Source organism: Sapajus apella, unplaced genomic scaffold, assembly GCF_009761245.1.
Source record: "Sapajus apella isolate SASKATOON/1434 unplaced genomic scaffold, GSC_monkey_1.0 scaffold166, whole genome shotgun sequence".
Taxonomy (NCBI): Eukaryota; Metazoa; Chordata; class Mammalia; order Primates; family Cebidae; genus Sapajus; species Sapajus apella.
In genome coordinates, this window is record NW_022437106.1 from 1,294,873 (window position 1) to 1,316,320 (window position 21,448).

At 41.4% G+C, this 21,448-nt stretch overlaps 1 protein-coding gene across 7 annotated transcripts in view; it reads right to left on the minus strand.

Annotated features, from left to right (window-relative positions):
• The window catches only part of MRTFA (myocardin related transcription factor A), a 207,747-nt gene that overhangs the window by 44,940 nt on the left and 141,359 nt on the right, over positions 1 to 21,448 (minus strand). For 6 of the 7 annotated variants that reach the window (XM_032267167.1, XM_032267166.1, XM_032267165.1 and 3 more), the window contains one exon: positions 7,009 to 7,074. In XM_032267167.1, coding sequence (XP_032123058.1) covers positions 7,009 to 7,015 — 7 coding nt within the window. In that variant the 5' untranslated portion in view covers positions 7,016 to 7,074. Of the gene's footprint in view, positions 1 to 7,008; positions 7,075 to 20,127; positions 20,132 to 21,448 lie in introns of those variants that run through there. The other variant, XM_032267168.1, reaches the window with a different exon arrangement.

Consider the following 21,448-nt stretch of genomic DNA (forward strand, 5'->3'; position numbering starts at 1 on the left):
TTGTTCAATAAATAAAATTAAATTTAGGCTAGGTGCAGTGGCTCACGCCTATAATCTCAGCACTTTGGGAGGCCAAGGCAGGCAGATTGCTTTGGGCCCGTGAGTTTGAGACCAATCTGGGAAACATGGCAAAACCCCATTTCTACTAATAATACAAAAACCAGCTGGATGTGGTGGCATGCATCTGTAGTCTTGGCTATTCAGAAGGCTGAGGTGGAAGGGTGATTTGAGCCCAGGAGGCGGAGGTTACAGAGCTGAGCTCTCACCACTGCACTCCAGCCTGGGTGACAGAACCAGATCCTGTCTCAAAATATAAATAAATAAATGTAAAAAAAATAAAAAGATATATGGTTTTCTTTTGGCTCATTTTGTATCTTTACTATCACCATTATTGTTACTGTATCGGCTTAGCCTACCGTAAAATAAGTTGTAGTCTCTGTATTCTTTGATTTCTTTTATCATCTCTGCACAAACTGGGCTAGCTTAAGGTACCAGATTCTGTCCACTGGTTACTAAATCCTGAATATCTCATTAATAAGTCACAACCTAAACCATTTTTTTAAAAAAATTAGTTTTAAAAGAGCTTTGCCAAAATGGATTTGATTCACATGTACTCAGGAAAAAGAATGTTGAAACTTAGGCTGCATATAATAATGTAAGTAATGATTTCCAAGTTACAAGTACAAAAACATTATTAAGAAGAAATGCAGGGCCAGGCATAGTGGCTCATGCCTATAATCCCAGCACTTTGGGAGGCTAAGGTGGGTGGATCACCCAAGGTCAGGAGTTCAAGACCAGTCTGACCAACATGGCGAAACCACGTCTCCACTAACACAAAAATGAGCTGGGTGTGGTGGCAGGTGCGTGTAATCTGAGCTACCCAGGAGGTGGAGGTTGCTGTGAGCTGAGATGCCGCCGCTGCACTCCAGTCTGGCAGAGCGAGCGAGACTTCATCCCCCAAAAAAAAAAAAAAAAAAAAGGAAGAAATGCAGCTTCAGACAGAGAGAGATCATAGTAATCAATCCTGGCACTTTTAAGAAGAAATTTTAACACTGCTGTGGGGGCACAGAAACACCATTAAAACTGAAAAACAAGCTTGGTCAAGAAGACAGGGCAGAGGATCTACAGTACAAAAATTATTATTTCCTCACAGGTTTGCCAAGGTTTTTCTACTATTTGCACATGGGAAAATAATAAATTGAGGGTTAACTGTAGGATTAGAAAAATGCTACTCTATGCTATTTCTCAAGGATTCTCAATTATAAAAGACTGACAAGCTGCTTCTCACAACCAGAAAGATTACAGGAGACTTTTTTCTGATTTGTCTAGGTCAGGAGAACTTCCATGTTTTCCCTTGAAAGGTTATCCTCTGCAACAGCTCTCATGCCAGAACGTTTTTCTTAATTTTCGCTTTAACCTTATGACCCTGTACACCTTTAAATGTCAAAGAGAAAGGCTGTATGGGAAGCTTTGAGAACAAAGTGTGCCAAATGTGACCAATTTCTTCTGTGAGTCTTCATCCTGGATACAGTGGCATTCCTGGTCTTAATCTTTGGATTTCCAGACCAGCTCCCTATCTCTGCCATCCTTCCTCTTCCTCAAGATATGCGGAACTTCAGACATCATTAGTGAAAATTTAGGGCCTAGACTGTATAAGCCTCTGCTATCTGGCACTCTGTATTTGGTAGAGTTTAAGTGATGTTAAATTTGAAACCTATGTTTACATAATGAGACTAAAAAAGAATCCTGGGAAATGATTCTGTTTAATAGCACATCAGAAACCAACTTCTATATCTCACAGTTGAGATGCTACAAACAGAGCATAACAAGCAGTAGAGAGAGGTATATAGGAATTGGGGGACTCTTTAATCCCTTAAACTTTATGGAAAGGTCACACCCCAACACAGAATGACATACAGAAACATGAACAACCTTGAAAGGAAGGGAGCCACTGAAGCACACTGTGTCCTACAAATATGACGATGTCAGGACTGACAGCCAGTTCTATATGATAAGTATGTGCAAGTGTTCTGGAAGATGAGGTAGATGGGGTTTTTTTCTTTCCAGAGGTAGAAAAATTGAAAGGAGAAAAATTGGATATAAGGTATCAACCAGAAACGATGAGACAAAATATAGCTATGATTCCTTGCCCCTTCCCTCAACTTGACGGCCATATCCACCTCCTAGGTTGTACAATGAACTTAAATCTGAGGGCTCTTTTCAGAAACACCTCAGGCTAGCCAGGCATGGCAGCTCATGCCTATAATCCCAGCACTTTGGGAGGCCAAGGTGGACAGATCGCTTGAGGTCAGGAGTTCAAGACCAGCACGGCCAATATGGTGAAACCCCATCTCAAAAAAAAAAAAAAAAAAAAAAATTAGCTAGGTATAGTGGTGCATGCCTGTAATACCAGCTCCTCAGGAGGCTGGGGAGAGAACTGTTTGAACCCGGGAGGCGGAGGTTGCAGTTAGCCGAGATCCCGCCACTGCACTCCAGCCTGGGTGACAGAACAAGACTCCAACTCAAAAAAAAAGAAAATAGAGCCGGGCGCGGTGGCTCAAGCCTGTAATCCCAGCACTTTGGGAGGCCGAGGCGGGTGGATCACGAGGTCAAGAGATCGAGACCATCCTGGTCAACATGGTGAAACCCCGTCTCTACTAAAAATACAAAAAATTAGCTGGGCATGGTGGCACGTGCCTGTAATCCCAGCTACCCAGGAGGCTGAGGCAGGAGAATTGCCTGAACCCAGGAGGCGGAGGTTGCAGTGAGCCGAGATTGCGCCATTGCGCTCCAGCCTGGGTAACAAGAGCAAAACTCCGTCTCAAAAAAAAAAAAAGAAAAGAAAATAGAAATACCTCAGGCCAAGAAAACGGGAATGGAGGTAAGTACATCAAACAAGATGTAACTTTTTCAGATCTCCAAATATCAATGACAACTTGCTGACCGTTTGCAATGTGCTCCTAACAGTGTTCATATTTTCTTTAAAAGATATGGAGTGGAGGGTGAGGAGCAGGGTTAGTGTGAGACAGCAGGACGATGGGGTATCGGGGTGGCAGAGGATGTTGAAGATTACAACAGGAGTTGGGGGATACAGAGTAGTGTGGTGAGGGAGGGTTACTCACCAGGTGGGTGTTTGGTAAAAAAAAAAAAAAAAAAAAAAAAAAAAGAGCCTCGTTTTTGGGAACACAAGACCCTGTCCATGTACCAACAGGTACATAGATAAGGAGGAAATTCACACCTGAAACTACTCCCAGTCCTCAACATTTTCTCCCATAATCTAAGAATTTGTTACCTACTTTCTTCACTAGGAAGGCTAATAACAAGTCCATGGCTAAAGGTGGATCTTGATAAATGGGAAAATGCAATATTCTCATAGAAGCAGGTCATTTCTATTCCTACAGGAAAGGCAATTATCCTCACTTTATAGACACAGAGAACAACCCAAAGTATACAATTAGATATTCAAGACGATTTTAGAATCTGGGCTTCTGACAGAATGGGAGTGTTGTTTCAGACTCCATGCCCAGAATTCCAACAGGTTTTCAATAGAGTGGTATCTGTTTCAGTTTGTCTGACTCTCTCATACACACATGTACATACCGCACTTTACAACTGCCTGTCTTCATTCACTCCTTCATTCAGTGCCGCACTGGGGACTGATACATATATAAATAAGATACTTTCTCAAGGCAATCATAGTCTATCTAGTAGGAGATACAAGCATATAAGCAGATAGCTGCAATAACCAAAGAATCTTTTTTTTTTTTTGAGATAGGGTCCGACTCTGTTGCCTAGGCTGGAGTCGACTGGCACCATCTCAGCTCACTGCAGCCTCCGCCTCCCAGGTTCAAGCAATTCTCCCACCTCAGCCTCCAGAGTAGCGGGGATTACAGGTGCACCACCACGCCTAGCTAATCTTTGTATTTTTAGTAGAGACAGAGTTTCACCATGTTGGCCAAGCTGGTTCCGAACTCCTGACCTCAGGTGATCCACTCTCCTCAGCTTCCCAAAGTGCTGCATGAGCCACTATGCCTGGCCCATTTGTCTTAACAACATAAGAAATACTATAAGAAATGCTAAGGAGACTGTAATAGATAAATTCTATTAAACAATGATCTCCAGTAGCCTGTTATTACAGGAATGACAGGGAAAAGAACTCATTCTGTGCATTGCTTTTAGATTCTGAGCATACTACAGGTCCTGAGAAGTAGCATTATGTTCTCAGAACTAGTGCTGTCATTATAGTATCCCACGTGTCAGCACCAAGCTGCTCTTTATTTTGTGTATGGGTAAATTTTGGTAGCCCAATTTTCGGCTGTTCAGTGTCTTGAGGACAAGTACCATGCCTCTTATCTCTTTAATCTCAGTAACATCTAGGACTACTTTAGGCACAAAGTAGATACTACTTTGGTGAAAGGGACCAGTAGATGAGACACTGGGTACCTTGTTTCTCCACAGTATGGATTGGAAGATTTGGATCGTTTTGTAAAGCACAGCCTTGCCCTACCTGATCACATTACTGATGCACCGCACAAGCTACTTAACACTTTAAAAACTGGGGGTAGGCTGGGTGTAGTGGCTCACGCCTGTAATCCCAGCAGTTTGGGAGGCGGAGGCAAGTGGATCACCTGAGGTCGGGAGTTTGAGACCAGCCTGACCAACAGGGAGAAACCCTGTCCCTACTAAAAATACAAAATTAGCCAGGCATGGTAGTGCATGCCTGTAATCCCAGCTATTCAGGAGGCTAAGGCATGAGAATCACTTGAATCCGCGAGGTGGAGGTTGCAGTGAGTTGAGATCCTGCCATTGCACTCCACCCTGGGCAACAAGAGTGACACTCTATCTCCAAAAAAAAAAAAAAAAATTGGGAGTAGAGAGTCCCTCACTGGAGGATCACAGACGAAGACAGCATAATGTAGGTAAACAGTCTGGCAGTGAACTGCAGTAAACAAAAAGATTAATTTGGGACTTAAGCTCCCTGGGCTGATGTTCAGGACACAACTAGGCCCCAAGCTGGGCAAGGTGGCTCTCACCTGTAATCCAAGCACTCTGGGGGGGGGGGGGGGTGAACAGGGGGATCGCTTGAGCCCAGGAGTTCAAGACCAGTCTGAGCAATACAGGCAGCCTCCAATGCTATAAAAAGTAAAAATAATTAGCCAGATGTGATGACTTGCACCTATAGTCCCAGGACTACTTGGGAGGCTGAGGTGGGAAAAACTGCTTGAAAGCCAGAAAGGTGGAAACTGCAGTGAGCGATGATCATGCCACTGCACTTCAGCCTGGATGACACAGCAAGAACTTGTCTCAAAAAAAAATTTTTTTAAAGAAATAGACCCCATACTCCTTATACTTGTTATAAGGTTCTAACTCTTAAAAATGGACCCTACCATTATTGAGGTAGGTTCATCATGACTTGCTTAAAAGCCTTCAATGGCTTCCCATTGCACTTAAAACCAAATCCAGCTGGTCATGGTGATGTACACTTGTAGTCCCTGCCACTAAGGAGCCTGAGGCAGAAGGACTGCTTGAGACCAGGAGGTCGAGTCCAGCCTGGGCAACACAGCAAGATTTCACCTCTTAAAAATTAAAATGAAAAGTCAAATCCACCTCCTCCGTGTGGGTGATAAGACCCTGGCTCTGGCCCTGCCCACCTTACCCATCTTCACTTGCCCTCTTCTCCCTCTCCACCATACCCCAGCCACAATGGCTTCCTTGATGATATCCAAACACACCAACCTCTTGCCTGCACCAGACCCAAACACTTGCTTTTTCTTCTGAGCCCTCTTCCTGCTTTCTGAATGGCCAGCTTCATCTGATCCTGTAGATCTCAGCTCAAATCTTTCCTCTTCAGTGAGGCCTTTCTTGAACATCTTATTCAAAGTGACCCCATCTTATTCCTATTACTTATTAACACACCAATCAGTGAATTTACTTGATAGTACTTACCGTGTTGCATTTCATGGCAATTCCTGCTCTAAAAGTTCATGCTATGAAATTTATCTCTTTATTACCAGTCTTGCCCTTCTAAATATAAATCACCTGAAAGCAAGAGCCCGATTTAGCTTGCTGTATCAACTAGCAGAATTAGGTTCTCAGATATTGAATGAATGAATAAATGAATGAGAGCTGGGAAAATGCATGATCAGTCAGCCAGTAGATAATAAGTTAAAATGAAAAACATCAGTTCTCCCACTAGGAAGCCAGAAGTTGTATGACTTTTTTTTTTTTTTTTTTGACTTATGCTGTATCCAAGTAGTGACAACATCCAAACAGAAAAGAGGGAGAGCCTATGTTCTCTGCTGATTTAAAAATGAAATATCAGAAAGATCAAAACCTCGCTAGCTCCAGTTTCTACTCTGTTTATAATGCTGTTGGCAATAAAAGCCAATTTCCTCACTTCTAATAGATTCCAAGGATTGGTTTCATTTTTCCTAAGGGATGCACTTCTGCACCCACTGAGCCCAGTGTTGTGATAGAGCCATTATCGACTTTACTCAGTCATGCTCACATCCAGGCCAGCCTTAGAGTATCTGAGGATCTCATTCTACATAAAACTGTGGTTGATTCAAAATACCAGAAAAGAAGTTTCTCTTCCTAAGAACCAGAACATGAAGGCAAAGCATATGCAAGAAGTAGTTCTTCCTCACAATACCCCAGGTTCAACATCTGCCCCTCCCATAAAGGGAAGTTTAATAGAGTGAAAACTCTTTTAAAGGTGCAATTCCAAAGTTAAGAAAAATTCAACGGCACCACTTACACCTAATTTAAACCAGGTTTGACCCTTTCACCCAGTTTGTTTCACTGAACTTAAACAATTAGTTATCTTAACTACTTAGTGACTGAGCCTCCAAACTTGGAAAGTCATGAGAAAGAAAAAAGTGGAACATAAAACCCATCATCCTTGTTTTACTTTAGATGCTTCCTATGGCGTAGTTGGTACACACGACCATGTCCTAAAAGCAACTCTACCAAATGCTGAGAGAGAGAGAGAGAGAGAGAGGCACTTACGCGGCATGATCCCTTGGCTCACCAGCTCTTCCCGGGTCCGGCGCTGCTGGAGCTTCAACTGCAGCACTGCAGGGCAGCAGAAAGAGAGGAGAGATGAAGGGTCAGTTGGTTATTCCACTTCAAAAGACACATTTTCAAATGCAAAAGAAAGTCTAAAAACAGAAGGATGTAGTATGAAAGAAGGAGCCCCTTGAAGTGCAACTGTAATTGCAGAAGTGGCCTGATACAGCAGAGTTTCCGTATTCTGCTGTGGGCGGTGAGAGGAAGTTGCGAAGGGTCTTGCAGGGTGATAACAATCCACAAAGCACTAGAGTCTTGCCTTTTGCTCAAAACCTCCAAAACACTGAGTCCTCCTCCTAAAACTAAAAAACACGAATTCCAAACTCAAAATATCATAACAAGGATCATCACCCAGCAGAAAGTTTTGCAGATGCTCTACGCTTTCTTAACAAGCGTTTACCACCATAAGTACGGTGAATGAAAGAACTACTCACATAGATCAGGAAGTACTATTTGTAAACTCTTTTCTTTCGTATCTAAAAACTACAGCAATTTCACCAAGCAATGCCTTTTTCTAGCCTAGAAAATATTTCATCATTAATATGCCTCTGTTTTTCTTCATTCCCTTCACTTAGAGCCTTTTCTGTTGAGGTGAAACAATCAAGCTAGATGACTCAAAGCACATCCGGGCTAGGGGAGACTGATGGGTGTTTCTCTTATTTTCACGCTGGCGATACTGCGTAATGAAACAACTTAATAGGGATTTTTTTTTTTTTTTTAGTTAAAAATCAACTACCTCTCTCTCTCTCTCTCTCCCTCTCACAAAAGCCAGTTAAACCTAAAGGGTATTACAACTACAAACTATGCAGAATGATGATGGCACAGCTGTCATTCAGAGACTAAGTGAGAAGATGTTCAGAGAAGAAGGATTAGGAGGATACCACAGGCCAAGGAAAGTCTCCTTACATAACTAAGTCTTTGGCTGGGCGCGGTGGTTCACACCTGTAATTCCAGCATTTTGAGAGGCCGAGAAGGGCACATCACAAGGTCAGCAGTTTGAGACCAGCCTGACCAACATGGTGAAACCCTGTCTTTACTTAAAATATAAAAATTAGCTGGGCGTGGTGGTGTGTGCCTGTAATCCCAGCTATTCAGCAGGCTGAGGCAGGAGAATCGCTTCAACCTGGGACACGGAGGTTGCAGTAAGCCGAGATCTCATCACTGTACTCCAGCTTGCGCAACAGAGTTAGACTCCGTCTCCAAAGGATTAAAAAAAAAAAAGTGTAGGGGCCCTCTAAGTCATATCTAAGAGGAACCAGAATCTACTGGGAATCATCTTCATATCTGCCTTTTCCATCCACAGAGAAGTTTTTAGGGAGGCCTCCAAGAATGGCAGAACCATAACCATGCTCCTGACTATACCTCAAATTCAGTAGATCCAAAGCCAAACTTGCTTTCCTCCCAAAAACCTAATCTGCTTCCCATCCTTTTTACTTCTTTAATTATATCACTCTCTTTCCCAGTAATTTTTAAAGGGCTGAGCCAACTTCACCTCTACCTCCTCACACTCACACTCCTTTCATCAATTTTACCTCACCATGTTTTCCCATGCTGCAGTGGTAGCTCCCTGGCTGTCTCCTTACCTGTACTGTCTCTCTCCCATTGTAAGTCATCTTAATCGAGGCTGGCCAGTTACTCTTAAGTACCATAAATTTTTTCCTACCTCTTTTATTCACTTCACCTGGAAATGCCTAATCTACTTCATTTGAACTTCCTGACTCCACAGCATTCAGTTACTCTAGGCCTCCTGTGAACTATTATGTGTTGTGAAAAATTATAATAATATTTTGCCTTGTGTAACAGTAGCCCTTGAACACATCTTACCCCTCCTAGCAGTTTATAAATTCCTAGAGAGAAGAGAATATGCCTTATTGATATATGTCCACCACAGCACTTAATACACAGTAGGCATTCAACAATTGTTTCTGGAGCTGAACTGGATCTCAAAAGGATGTTACAGTCTGAGACACTGAACCAAGGGGCTTTTATTTTACAAATTAACATTGTTAAAAACAAAGCCTTGGAGAACTAAATAGATAAAAAGAGGAGGAGCTACACTAACAGCTGACATTTTTAAAGCATGCACTCTGTGCCAGACACTGTTTTACATTATTTTATATTTTAACTTATTTAATCTTCATAACAGCCATATGAAGATAGGTTTTGGTGCTCTGTTGTTTCGAGACAAGGTCTCACTATGTCACCCAGGCTGGAGTCAGTGGTGCGATCTGTTCACTGAAGCCTTGACATCTCCGGCTCAAGTGATCCTCCGACCTCAGCCTCTGGAGTAGCTGGAACTATAGATACATGCCACCATGCCCGGTTAATTTCTGTATTTTTTTTTTTTTTTTTTTTTTTTTTTTGGTATATACGGGTTTTCACCATGTTACCCAGGCTGGTCTCATACTCCTGGGCTCAAGTGATCTGCCCACCTCCGCCTCCCAAAGTGCTGAGATTACAGGTGTGAGCCACTGTGCCCGGCCAAGATAGGTATTACTAATCCCATTTTACAGAAAAGAAAAATGAGGCCCAGCAGGAATAATATACCTAAGGTTATCCCGCTAATAAGAAGTACAACAGGATTTGGAGACAAGCATTCTGATTCCAGAAGGTGGGCTCCTTCCTTTGCCTCTCTAGGATCTTCTGAAAGCCTGCTCTGCTGAGATAACAGGAGTGGGGCGTGATCACGTGGGTTCATTCTCTGGTGAGACAGTCAAAAGGGCTACTAAAATGGATGGTTCAGACCAGGGTCAAGGAATTCAGGTAATCAACTTCAGTAAAACAAATTTACTCTAGGAAGTTGATTTCAGAAAAAATTGTAACCATAGGTCAGCAACAATTGCATTAATAAAATACAAATAATGAGTGTGCTACTATGTGTCAGACCCTGTGTTAAGTGACTGTCATGCTTTTATTTAATCCTTAAAACAAAAAGCCCTGTGAGGATGCTACAGTTATCCCCATTTTACAGACAAGGAAACTAAGAATCAGACCTTTAAAAGTTTGCCTTCTGGCCTAGCACGGTGGCCCACGCCTGTAATCCCAGCACTTTGGGAGGCTGAGGTGAGTCGATCACCAGGTCAGGAGTTTGAGACCAGCCTGACCAACCTGGTTAAACCCTGTCTCTACTAAAAATACAAAAATTAGCTGGGCGTGGTGGTGCACACCTGTAATCCCAGCTACTCAGGAGGCTGAGGCAGGATATTATCACTTGAACCCGGGAGGTGGAGGTTGCAGTGAGCCGAGATCACACCACTGCACTCCAGCCTGGGCGACAGGGCGAGACTCCATCCTCCCCAACCCAAAAAAAGGGAAAGAAAAGAAAAAAAAAAAAAGTTTGCCTTCTGTCACACAGCTCAAAGGTGCTACAACTAGGATTCATACCCACGTTTCTGTGACTCTGAAGTGTAGGCACCTGATCATATGCAATACGCCTGTCTGTCACAAAGAAAAAGGAGAGCCAAGCAGGCTAATATGTAAGAGGGATAAAAAGGGAAATATTTGTCATCTTTTAGAGTGTTTCTAAAGCCCAGTGTAAACTGAGCTATTAGAAAATGATTAAATTTAACAAATTAATTTTATTTCAGAGAATAAGGGAACAATGCAATTCAACAGGTCTGAATACTTCAAAGAAACAATAACATAAGCAATGGTTATTATCCAAGAATAATTTTGAAATATTAACCACTAGCCCTCTTAAGTAAACCATATACAGATAGGGCCATAGGGATATTATAAAAACTTCTTGATTGAAAACCTTCTTGATCATGAATACAAAAATTTAAATCTATAAAAGCTAACATATTATTTAGCAAATTTCTGATTCAAGTGTTTTATGGAGAGTACAGTAAAGGCGTATTCAGCTTATATACAAATATACCTATATATACACACACATGTATATGTGTATATTATGCACGTATATATTTATACACACACATATACAAATACAGCTCTAGTACAAAGAGAAAAGCTTAGCTAATAAACCTTTTCCATCTCTAAAACTAAATGAAATTAAAGTTCAGTTATCTGAAAATTCCATCTTGTGCCACCCAGGAGTTAATTTTGAACTCAGTGGTTATCTGACATCTGACAAAGTTTCCTACTCAAGTAACAAATTACCTTGTATCAGTATTGTCTTGGGTACTGCAATAACCTGATTTAGGTATGTGTTGTTTTATGTACTGCACAACCCTCAAGGTTTATAAGGAGGGGAAAAAAATGAAGCCGTAAACTCAGAATTATGGCAGTCAACCTATACATTTTATAATTTTTATCTGCTTTATGTTTATCTGTGTAGATTTACAATGATCTGTCATCTAAGACTTTCAACTACAGAGAAATAGCTGTTTATGTGAGGTTTCTGCTTCCTTGGTCTATCTTAATCCTCTTAATTCTAAGCATTCTAAATAAAATGACTTTACATTTCCAGACCTTGGGATTATTCATTTTAGAAGCAATTATTTAATAACCCATTTTCAGTAAATACCACAGAGCCATATGTTCTGTGTTCACTGCCAAAGTTGCCCAAATCAGGAATAAATTTCAGATCCCATAAATTTAATGCACATCCACTCTCACCAAGAAATGTCTGAAACAAATGATGATTTTCACAGACAGTACAAGCCTATGGAAACTCAGGAAAGTAGGAGTTTTAACATCTCTCTGTGTCATTGTATATCGCTATTTAGATTTGCTCATCATTCCCCAAGTCAATACAAACTAAACAAAAATACTTATTTATATACAAGCATGAGCTTTTAAACCTTTACTGTTACCGATTTCCATAAATTTAACATATCATGTTTCTAAATGGGTCTGGGTGAGCAACCTGTATACAGATGAACAGATGTCTTTAGAGCTGATGGATGGTGAATCAACTGAGTTGCCTGCCAGAAAAGAATGGAATAAAAAGAAAAGAAATCCAACCATAAAGTGAAAAACCCTAGGTTCTCCATTCTCCATGGAAATAATCAAGTTTTTTATCTGCCTCAAACAAAGGCATCAACTGCTATTTGAATAACTAGCTACTCTGGAGGTGGAGGGAAAGCCAACGAGTGACCTTAATACATCTCTGCCGTGTAAGACCATGGAAGCATGCTGATAGGATTCGATGGGTAATACCCAAGAAACAAACGTATCAAACAGTTGGGTCAACAAAAAAGGATTAAGAAGGTTCTCAAGCCCAGCTCTTCCACTGGTCATTAGTCCTGGATTTCACCAGAAAGGAAACATGCAGCTTTGTAGCTGCTCCTATTTCATACATTTATTGATTCCACCAAGGATTCTACAATCAGAAGATAAGGTATAAATTATGAGGAAGTAGAAAAGAATAGGAAGGTGGGGTTAGTACAGAAGAACAGGACAGCAAAAAAACAAGACCCCTTCCCTCCACATCATCCTTTGCTCAGTTAAGTCCTCTCAAGGAAGATTCTCAGACTGTAGAGACATTTGACTAACTGGGCCCTAACCCAAAAATACTGACAAGTCTTTTCTAATGAAACTTCTAGTCAAAGGACAATAAACTTGGCCACCCCTTTGCAGAATATTTGTCAGAAAAGGCTCCAAAACAAACTTGTTGATGAGTAAGGAGAATGCTCCTGGACTAGAAATAATATGTCAGCCACAAGAGTGCTGCATTCAAAAATTAATGAGGTTTATATGCCTGAGGAGACCAAAAAGCAGACAAGCCTCCTCAAAAATCTTTTATCTTCCCCCACTCAGATATTTGGCTTCCAGCTCTGGAGGCTGTCATACTTCAGAGGGGGAAACTGCTACCCAGAAACAATCAACTGAAAGACTGGTCTGGTTGGAGCCAAGTTTGAAAGCATCAGTTTTCATGAGAATTAACAGTGACCTTCCCACTAAAAATATTAAAATAGCTCCAATATACTAGAAAGTAAATTAATTGATGTTATTTCTGGCATTCCAAAGGTGTAACTAATATTAGAACATTTCTTTTTTTCTTTTTCTTTTTGAGACAGTCTTGCTCTGTCGCCAGGTGCCAGGCTGGAGTGCAGTGGCGCGATCTCGGCTCACTGCAAACTCCGCCTCCCAGGTTCAAGCAATTCTCCTGCCTCAGCCTCCCAAGTAGCTGGTACTACAGGCACACGCCACCATGCCCAGCTAATTTTTGTTTTTTAGTAGATACGGGGTTTCACCATGTTGGCTAGGATGGTCTCAATATCTTGACCTCGTGATCCACCTGCCTCGGCCTCCCAAAGTGCTGGGATTACAGGGGTGAGCTACCACACCCGGCCAATACTAGAGCATTTGTACATTTTAATAAATTGCATGGTGCTTATTTAACTAATTTTGAATAAGGAATATTTGAGTTTATCTCCTCTAAAAATCACAATCTACCTCACTCTCAATAACGGACAGAACAACTAGGCAGAAATTAGTAAGGATACTGATACAGTTCAAATGTGTGCCCCCTCCAAACCTCATTCTGAACTATGACCCCCGATGCTGGAGGCAGGGCCTAGTGGGAGGTGTTTCGGTCATGGGAGCAGATCCCCTGGGAGTGGCTTGGTGCCCTCCCTGCAAGTAATGAGTTCTAACTCTTTTAGTTCACACACATGCTGGTTGTTTAAAACATGGCATCTCTCTTGCTCCCTCTCTCACCATGTGACACTCTACTTCTGCTTTGCCTTCTGTCATGAGTAAAAGCTTCCTGAGGCCTCTCAGAAGCTGAGGAGATGGTGCCATGCTTGTACACCCTGCAAAACCTTGAGCCAAATAAACTTCTTTATAAATTAACCAGCCTCAAGTACTCCTTTGTGGCAACCCAAAATAGACTAATACATATATATAGGACCTGAACTACACCATCAACCAGATAGAATTAAAAAACATATAGAATACTCCACCCAATAATGGCAGAATATACATTCTTTTCAAACACTCATGGAATATTCCGTAGGTCAGAACATATACCAAGGCAGTAAAACAAGTTTCAGTACATTTAAAAGGATTAAAATCATTCTCTGACTACAATGGAATTAAATTAGAAATCAACAACAGGCCAGGCATAGTGTTTCACACCTATAAGCCCAGCACTTTGGGAGGGTGAAGCAGGAAAACTGCTTGAGGCCAGGAGTCAGAGACCAACCTGGGCAACATAGCAAGACCCCATTCTCTATAAATATTTTGTATATAAAGAATATATAGCTGGGCGTGGTGGCTCATGCCTGCAATCCCAGCACTTTGGGAGGCTGAGGCAGGTGGATCACCTAAGGTCAGGAGTTCAAGACCAGCCTGACCAACATGGTGAAACCACGTCTCCAATAAAAATACACAAATTAGCTGAATGTGGTGACAGGTGCCTATAATCCTAGCTATTCAGGAAGTTAGGCAGGAGAATCACTTGAACCCAGGAGGTGGAGGTTGCAATGAACCAAGATTGTGCCATTTCAGTCCAGCCTGGGTGACACAGCATGACTTTGTCTCAAAAAAAGAAAGAAAGAATATACAAAGAAAGAAAAATAAGCAAGAGCAGAAGAAAATGTGGGAAATTCATAAATATGCAGAAATTAAAGAGCACACCCTTAAATAGCCAATGGGTCAAAAGAAAATGAAAGAAATTAGAAAATACTTTGAACTAAATAATTTATCAAAATTTCTGGAATATAACTAAAACAGTGCTTAGAGGGAAATTCATAAGTTTATATTAGAAAATTCACAGCCTACAATGGAAAAGAAGAAAGATCTGAAATACATGTTGTAAGCCTTTATCTTAAGAAACTAGATGAATATGAAATTCAACTAATTTAAAAAAAAAGAGAAACCAGAAAAAGAGCAAACTAAATCAATAGTAAGTAGAAGAAAGGAAATTAAAGTGGTAAGCAATGATATACAAAACAAAACCATGGCTGGGCGAGATGGTTCACACCTGTAATCCCAGCAGTTTGGGAGGCTGAGGTGGGTGGATCACAAGGTCAGGAGTTCAAGACCAGCATGGCCAATATGGTAAAATCCCATCTCTACTAAAATTACAAAAATTAGCCAGACGTGGTGGCACATACCTGTAGTCCTAGCTACTTGGGAGGCTGAGAGAGGAGAATCACTTGAACCCGGGAGGCGGAGATTGCAGTGAGCTGAGATTGCACCGCTGCACTCCAGCCTGGGTGACAAAGCAAGACTCTGTCTCAAAAAAAAAAAAAAAAGAAAAGAAAACAGAAAAACAACAGAGAAAATCAATAGTCACAGAAGTTCGTTGTTTGAAAAGAACAACAAAATTGATAAACCTTTACCTAGACTGCCAAGAAAATAGATTTAAAAATCAGAAATGCAAAAAGAAGCCAGGTACAGTGGCTCATGCCTGTGATCCCAGCACTTTGGGAGGCCGAGGCAGGTGGATCACCTGAGGTCAGGATTTCAAGACCAGCCTGGCCAACATGGCAAAACCCTGTCTCTGTTAAAAAATACAAGACTTAGCTGGATGTGGTGGCACACACCTGTAATCCCAACTACTTGGGAGGCTGAGGCAGGAGAATCGCTTGAACCTGGGAGGTAGAGGTTGCAGTGAGCCAAGACTGTGCCACTGCACTCCAGCCTGAGTGACAGACCAAGACTCCGTCTCAAAAAAAAAAAAAAAAAAAGAAAGAAAGAAAGAAAAAAGAAATGCAATGGGCAGATTCCTAAGACGACATAAATTACTGAAACTGACTCAAGAAAGAAATAGAACATCTGAAGAGATGTATAACAAGTAAAGAGATTGAAATAGTAATCTTCCCACAAAGAAAAGCCCAGATCCAGAAGCCTTCGCTGACATATTTCTCCAAACAGAAATTAATACTGGCTGGGCATGGTGGCTTATCCGTGTAATCCCAGCACTTTGGGAGGCCCAGATGGGTGAACTGCTTGAACTCAGGAGTTCAAGAGATGCCTGGGCAACCTGGTGAAACACTCTCTACAAGAAAATACAAAAATGAGCCAGGCGTGGTGGCAAGTACCTGTTGTCTCAACTACTCAGGAGGCTGAGGCAGGAGGATCCCTTGAACCTGGTAGGTTGAGGCTATAGTGAGCTGAGACCTCACCACTGCACTCCAGCCTGGGTGCCAGAGCAAGACCCTGTCTCAAAAAAGTAAATAAAAAGTAAAGGGAATTAATACCAATCATTCACAAACTCGTCCAGGAAACGGGAGAAAACACTTCCCCAATTCATTTTATGAAGCTGGTATTATTCTCTGATTCCAAGGCCAGACAAAAACATCCAAACAAAACTACAGATGAATATGCCTTATTAATATAGACACAAAAATCCTCAACAAAATACTAGGAAATGAAGCCAGGACTGGACCCAAATACTCTGTATCCTTATTCTTGTAATCCTTCTCTAATTCCCGTGATTCTCAACTGTTACACTTCGCAATGAAATAATCTGGGAAGGTTTTTTTTTTGTTTGTTTGTTTTGTTTTGAGAGTCTTGCTCTGTTACCCAGCTGGAGTGCAGTGACGGGATCTCTTTCCTTAAGTATTCATTCAAGAAATATGAGGGCCTACTGTATTCCCGATACTCTGTTGCTGGGGATTCAGTAGTGACTGAAGGCCCTGCCTTCAATGATTTTACAGTTTCATGAGGGAAACGTACATAAAATAAGTTCTGATATGTGTGAAGAGTATTTTCAAAGAAAACAGACACTATATCTTAACTAACTGATTTGGTTATTCCCATAATTCAATTCATGTATTCAAATGGCTTTTGTATCTTAAAGACAAGACCAGGTATTAGAGATACAATCTGAGTAAGACAAGGTTCTCAGTCTCACAGAACTCTCAGGTCTAACAGATTTGAAGTGAATAATTACAATGTTGGCCAGGCACAGTGGCTCACACCTGTAATCCCAGCACTTTGGGAGGCCGAGGCAGGTGGATCACAAGGTCGAGTTTGAGACCAGCCTGACTGACATGATGAAACCCTATCTTCACTAAAAATACTAAAATTAGCTGGGCATGGTGGCGCACACCTGTAATGCCAGCTACTCAGGAGTCTGAAGCAGGAGACTCACTTGAACCTGGGAGGTAGAGGTTGCAGTGAGCTGAGATCGCACCACTGCATTCATTCCAGCCTGGGTGGCAGAGCGAGAATCCGTCTCAAAAAACTAAACAAAGTGAATAATGACAATGTTATAAGAAAGATACTAACATCTGGACAAGTACAACTGTGGCTAGCACACATGCCAAAAGTGGGCATGCCATTCTACTGGCAAATTCAAGTCTTATTTGGCCTTCTGTGTGAGACACGTATGTGTATACTAATAATAAAAAAAAAATGCTTATTTCTTAAAAACAAGTTAAAATAGTTACATATTTTTCAGTTGTCATAAGAGCACAAAGATGGTACTGCCCAACACTGGAAGTCAGAGAAAAAGAGAAACAAGATCCTTTCTATGCAGGGTAGCACTAGAGAGCATAAAAATGGGGTCTTGGAAGTATTTTATCTTCATGATCAGTGAGTATTAAAGTTTCAAGCCATTTCCTGATGTCATTCCCAAAAAGTAATACTCCTCTAGGCCCCTACTTATTGCATGCACCCATGAGTCTGTCCTGACACAGCCTAAAAAGATATGAAAGAGAAGGGAGACGTCTCTGTGCTCCCTAACTTGGTTTCATTACCTCTCGCTTTCTGGTTCTTGAGCCCTACCCTGTCCTACAGCATCCAGTGGAATTGTTTTCCTCTCCTGTTTCTTGCATATAATATTCTTAAACTTTTTAAACATTAAATTTCTTTTTTTTTTTGGTTGTTTTTGAGATAGGATCTTGCTCTGTCACCCAGTCTGGAGGGCAGTAGTGCAATCTCAGTTCATTGCAGACCCAACTGCCTGGTCTCAAATCAATCCTCTTGCCTCAGTTTCTGGAGTAGCTGGGACCACAGATAAGCACCAGCAAACCTGGTTAATTTTTTGTACAGACAGGATTCCACCTGTTGCCCAGGCTAGTCTTAAACTCCTAGGCTCAAACAATCCACCCACTGTGGCCTCCCAAAGTGCTGGGAGTAAGATGTGAGCCACTGTGCCCAGCCTAAACATTAAGTTTCTCTTGTCTTTTTCACGATTTTTTTTTACTTCAACTTGTGAAACCAGTGTGAATGGGTAACACAGTGTACACTGCACCAAAAAAAATCTCTGACTTGTTTTTAATACAAACAAAAGCATTTTGAAGGCCCAATGTATTTTATAATTAGCCCTATCCTTAACCAGAAAGGGTTTACTCTCAACTCAACTCATTCCGGGTAAAGGTTTAACAGCACTGAATGTGGGGTTGGTTTTATAAATATTTTATAAGTTCCAAATGAATGCAATACACCTGGAGAAATGACCTCTGGCTGGGCATGGAGGCTCACGCCTGTAATCCCAGCCCTTTGGGAGGCCAAGGCAGGAGGATCACTTGAGGTCAGGAGGTGGAGACCATCCTGGCTAACATGGTGAAACCCTGTGTCTACTAAAAGCACAAAAATTAGCCAGGCGTGGCAGCATATACCTGTAGTCCCAACTACTTGGGAGATTGAGGCAGGAGAATAGCTTGAACCCAGGAGGCAGAGATTGCAGTGTGAGATCATGCCACTGCACTCCAGCCTGGCGACAGAGAGAGACTCTGTCTCAAAAAGCAAACAAACAAACAAATGACCTCTAAGGGGAGACCAAAGGACATCAGAGAAAGAATCAGAACACAGAGGTCCCAATCCTCACTCTGCTGCTACCTTAATCAAGTAACTTTATCTTTTTTTTCTCACTATAATACCATTTTGAAAACTAATCCATACGCCCTTTGAAACTCAAAAAACCACAATGTACATGAAAAGCACTTTGTAAAATTATGTTACAGATTATAAATGTTTCATTAGAGGCTTTCACATCAGATTTTCTCCAGGGCAAATAAGAACTGCAAATAATCTGGTACCACACCTCCAATGAGATACTTTATTCTGCAAGGTAAAATGATCTTATATCAAACTATCCTTATTTAAATCACATCCTAAGTTGTTTTTGGTAGGGGGAGGGGGAGGGGGATGCAGAGAGATGAAAGGAAGGGTAAAGGAAAGGGGAAGGAGAGGAGGGAAAGGAAAGAAAAAGCAAAGGGGAAACAAAAGGAAAGGGAACTTTTTTTTTTTTTTTTTTTTTTTTTTTGGAAGGCAGTTTAGGAACATGTCAGTGAAGCAGGCTCTGGTAATTATAAAGAGCAATCTTCAGAGAGAGGCAGAAGAATCAGTACCCATTCGTTATTAAAATCAAATATGCAGTTGAGTGTTCAAAAAGCATGCTTCTGAAATTCTAAGCTATCAATACCAAAGTAGTAGTTAAAGGATCCAGAAATGTCCATTTATCTTTCACCAGAGAAAGAAGCTGCTGAAATTCTTGAGATTCAGATCCAAAGTTAAGACAAAAGGGAGGAAGTGAAGATGAAGAAAGGAAAGTAAATTCTTCTTGGGATTCTACCGACCAACCATCTACAAATCATATGATTAAATGCAATATGGTATCCCTGATTGGATCTTGGAACTGAAAAAGGATGATAGTGAGAAAACAAATGAAATCCAAATGAAGTTTGGAGTTTACTTAATAGTAATTTACAATGTTTATCTCTCAGTTTCGACAAATGTACCCTAGTTACGTAGATGCTAGCATTAGGGGCAACTAAGTAAAGGACATACAGAAACTCTCCATACTATCTGTGTAACTTTCTTGTAAGTCTAAAATCATTCCAAATAAAGTTTATTAAAAAACCCATGGAGGGCCTTTTCCTCTTGGAAGTCCCCTCTCTCTCACTAGAGAGCAAGCTGTTTTCCTTTCTCTTTCCTTCGCCTATGAAACCTCCGCTCCTAAACTCCTCATATGTGTCTGTGTCCTAAATTTTTTTGGCATGAGACGAATCCTGGATATTTACCCCAGGCAACATGGCCGCTTTATATTGGGAACCCCATCTGGGATAACAAGGTTCAACATTCATTGAAATCCAACATCTGTTAGAGGCAAACCAGTGTTACAATCCATCAGAATGGTTCTAACAGCAATCAAACTCCAAATAATGCTGTACACCAAACCATGCATGGACACACCTTTCTTCCGAGGACCCTTAGATCGACCCCAGAAGGAGCCCTATCTGCTGTTCCCCACACAACGCCCCTTTTCAGCAGGAAGTAGCCAGAAAGAGTTGTCGTCCAACACCCAGGGTTACCACTCCAGAGGAGTGAATGATACAGAAGTTAAGAAGAAATCACTTAGGCAGATAGTGAGGATATGGAAGTCCTCAGTAAGGTTTTCCTTTTTTTAAAAAAAGCAGCCCCAAATCATTTTCTTTTTTGTTTTCTGAGATGGAGTCTCACTTTGTCTCTAAGCTGGAGGGCAATAGCAGGATCGCGGCTCACTGCAACTTCCACCTCCCAGGTTCAAGCAATTCTCTGAGTAGCTGGGACTACAGGCATGTGCCACCACGCCCAGCTAATTTTTTGTATTTTTAGTCAAGACGGGGTTTCACCATGTTGGCCAGGGTAGTTTCAATCGCTTGACCTTGTGATCCACCTGCCTTGGCCTCCCAAAGTGCTGGGATTACAGGTGTGAGATACCACACCAGCCACCCAAATCATTTTCTAACCAACAGCACCCTGTAAAGTTGAGCTGCAGAAATAGACAAGCAAGCCGGGAGTTTGCACGGGTAAATGCAGGCAAAAAAGAACTACCTGGGACTAGACATGTTCAAAATGGCACCTCTACCTTCCCTTCTCTGCCAGCCACATGTGCAGTAAGGAGCAGACAAGATGGCACCAGCCAAGGGGAGAATTCATTTGCATACCAAGATTATAACAGGGTAGCCAGCCTCCCTGTTACCCTCACTATGTAAATGTCACACCTGATCGAACCCATCTGTGAGCCCTAGGTAAATCAGACACCACCTCTTCACCCCTGACTATAAAATCTTGGGCATCCACTGCTGGTGGGCCTTTCCTCTAGAAAGTCTCCTCTTTTTCACTAGACAGAGAGAAAGAGAGTGCGCGCAAGCTGTTTTCCTTTCCCTTTCTTCTGCCTATTAAACCTCTGCTCCTAAGAAAATGTTTTTTAAAAACATGGATTTGCCTCTTCCTTTAGAAAAACTGATGAATCAATTATGAAACACAGCAAAGGTCTGGTTTTTCAAACTGAAATGCTGCCACCTCTTGGACAGAAAGAAACTGCCAATTCCTATAAATGATTCCTGTAAATCAACATGATACTCAAAGGAAATGCTCAATGGAACATGTCAGATTTCAGATTTGGGACATTCAACCAGCAAATATATAATGCAAATATTCCAAAATCTGAAAAAAATCCAAAACTCAAAATACTTATAGTCCCAAATATTTCTGATAAGGAATATTCTCAACCTATAATACCAAAATATAA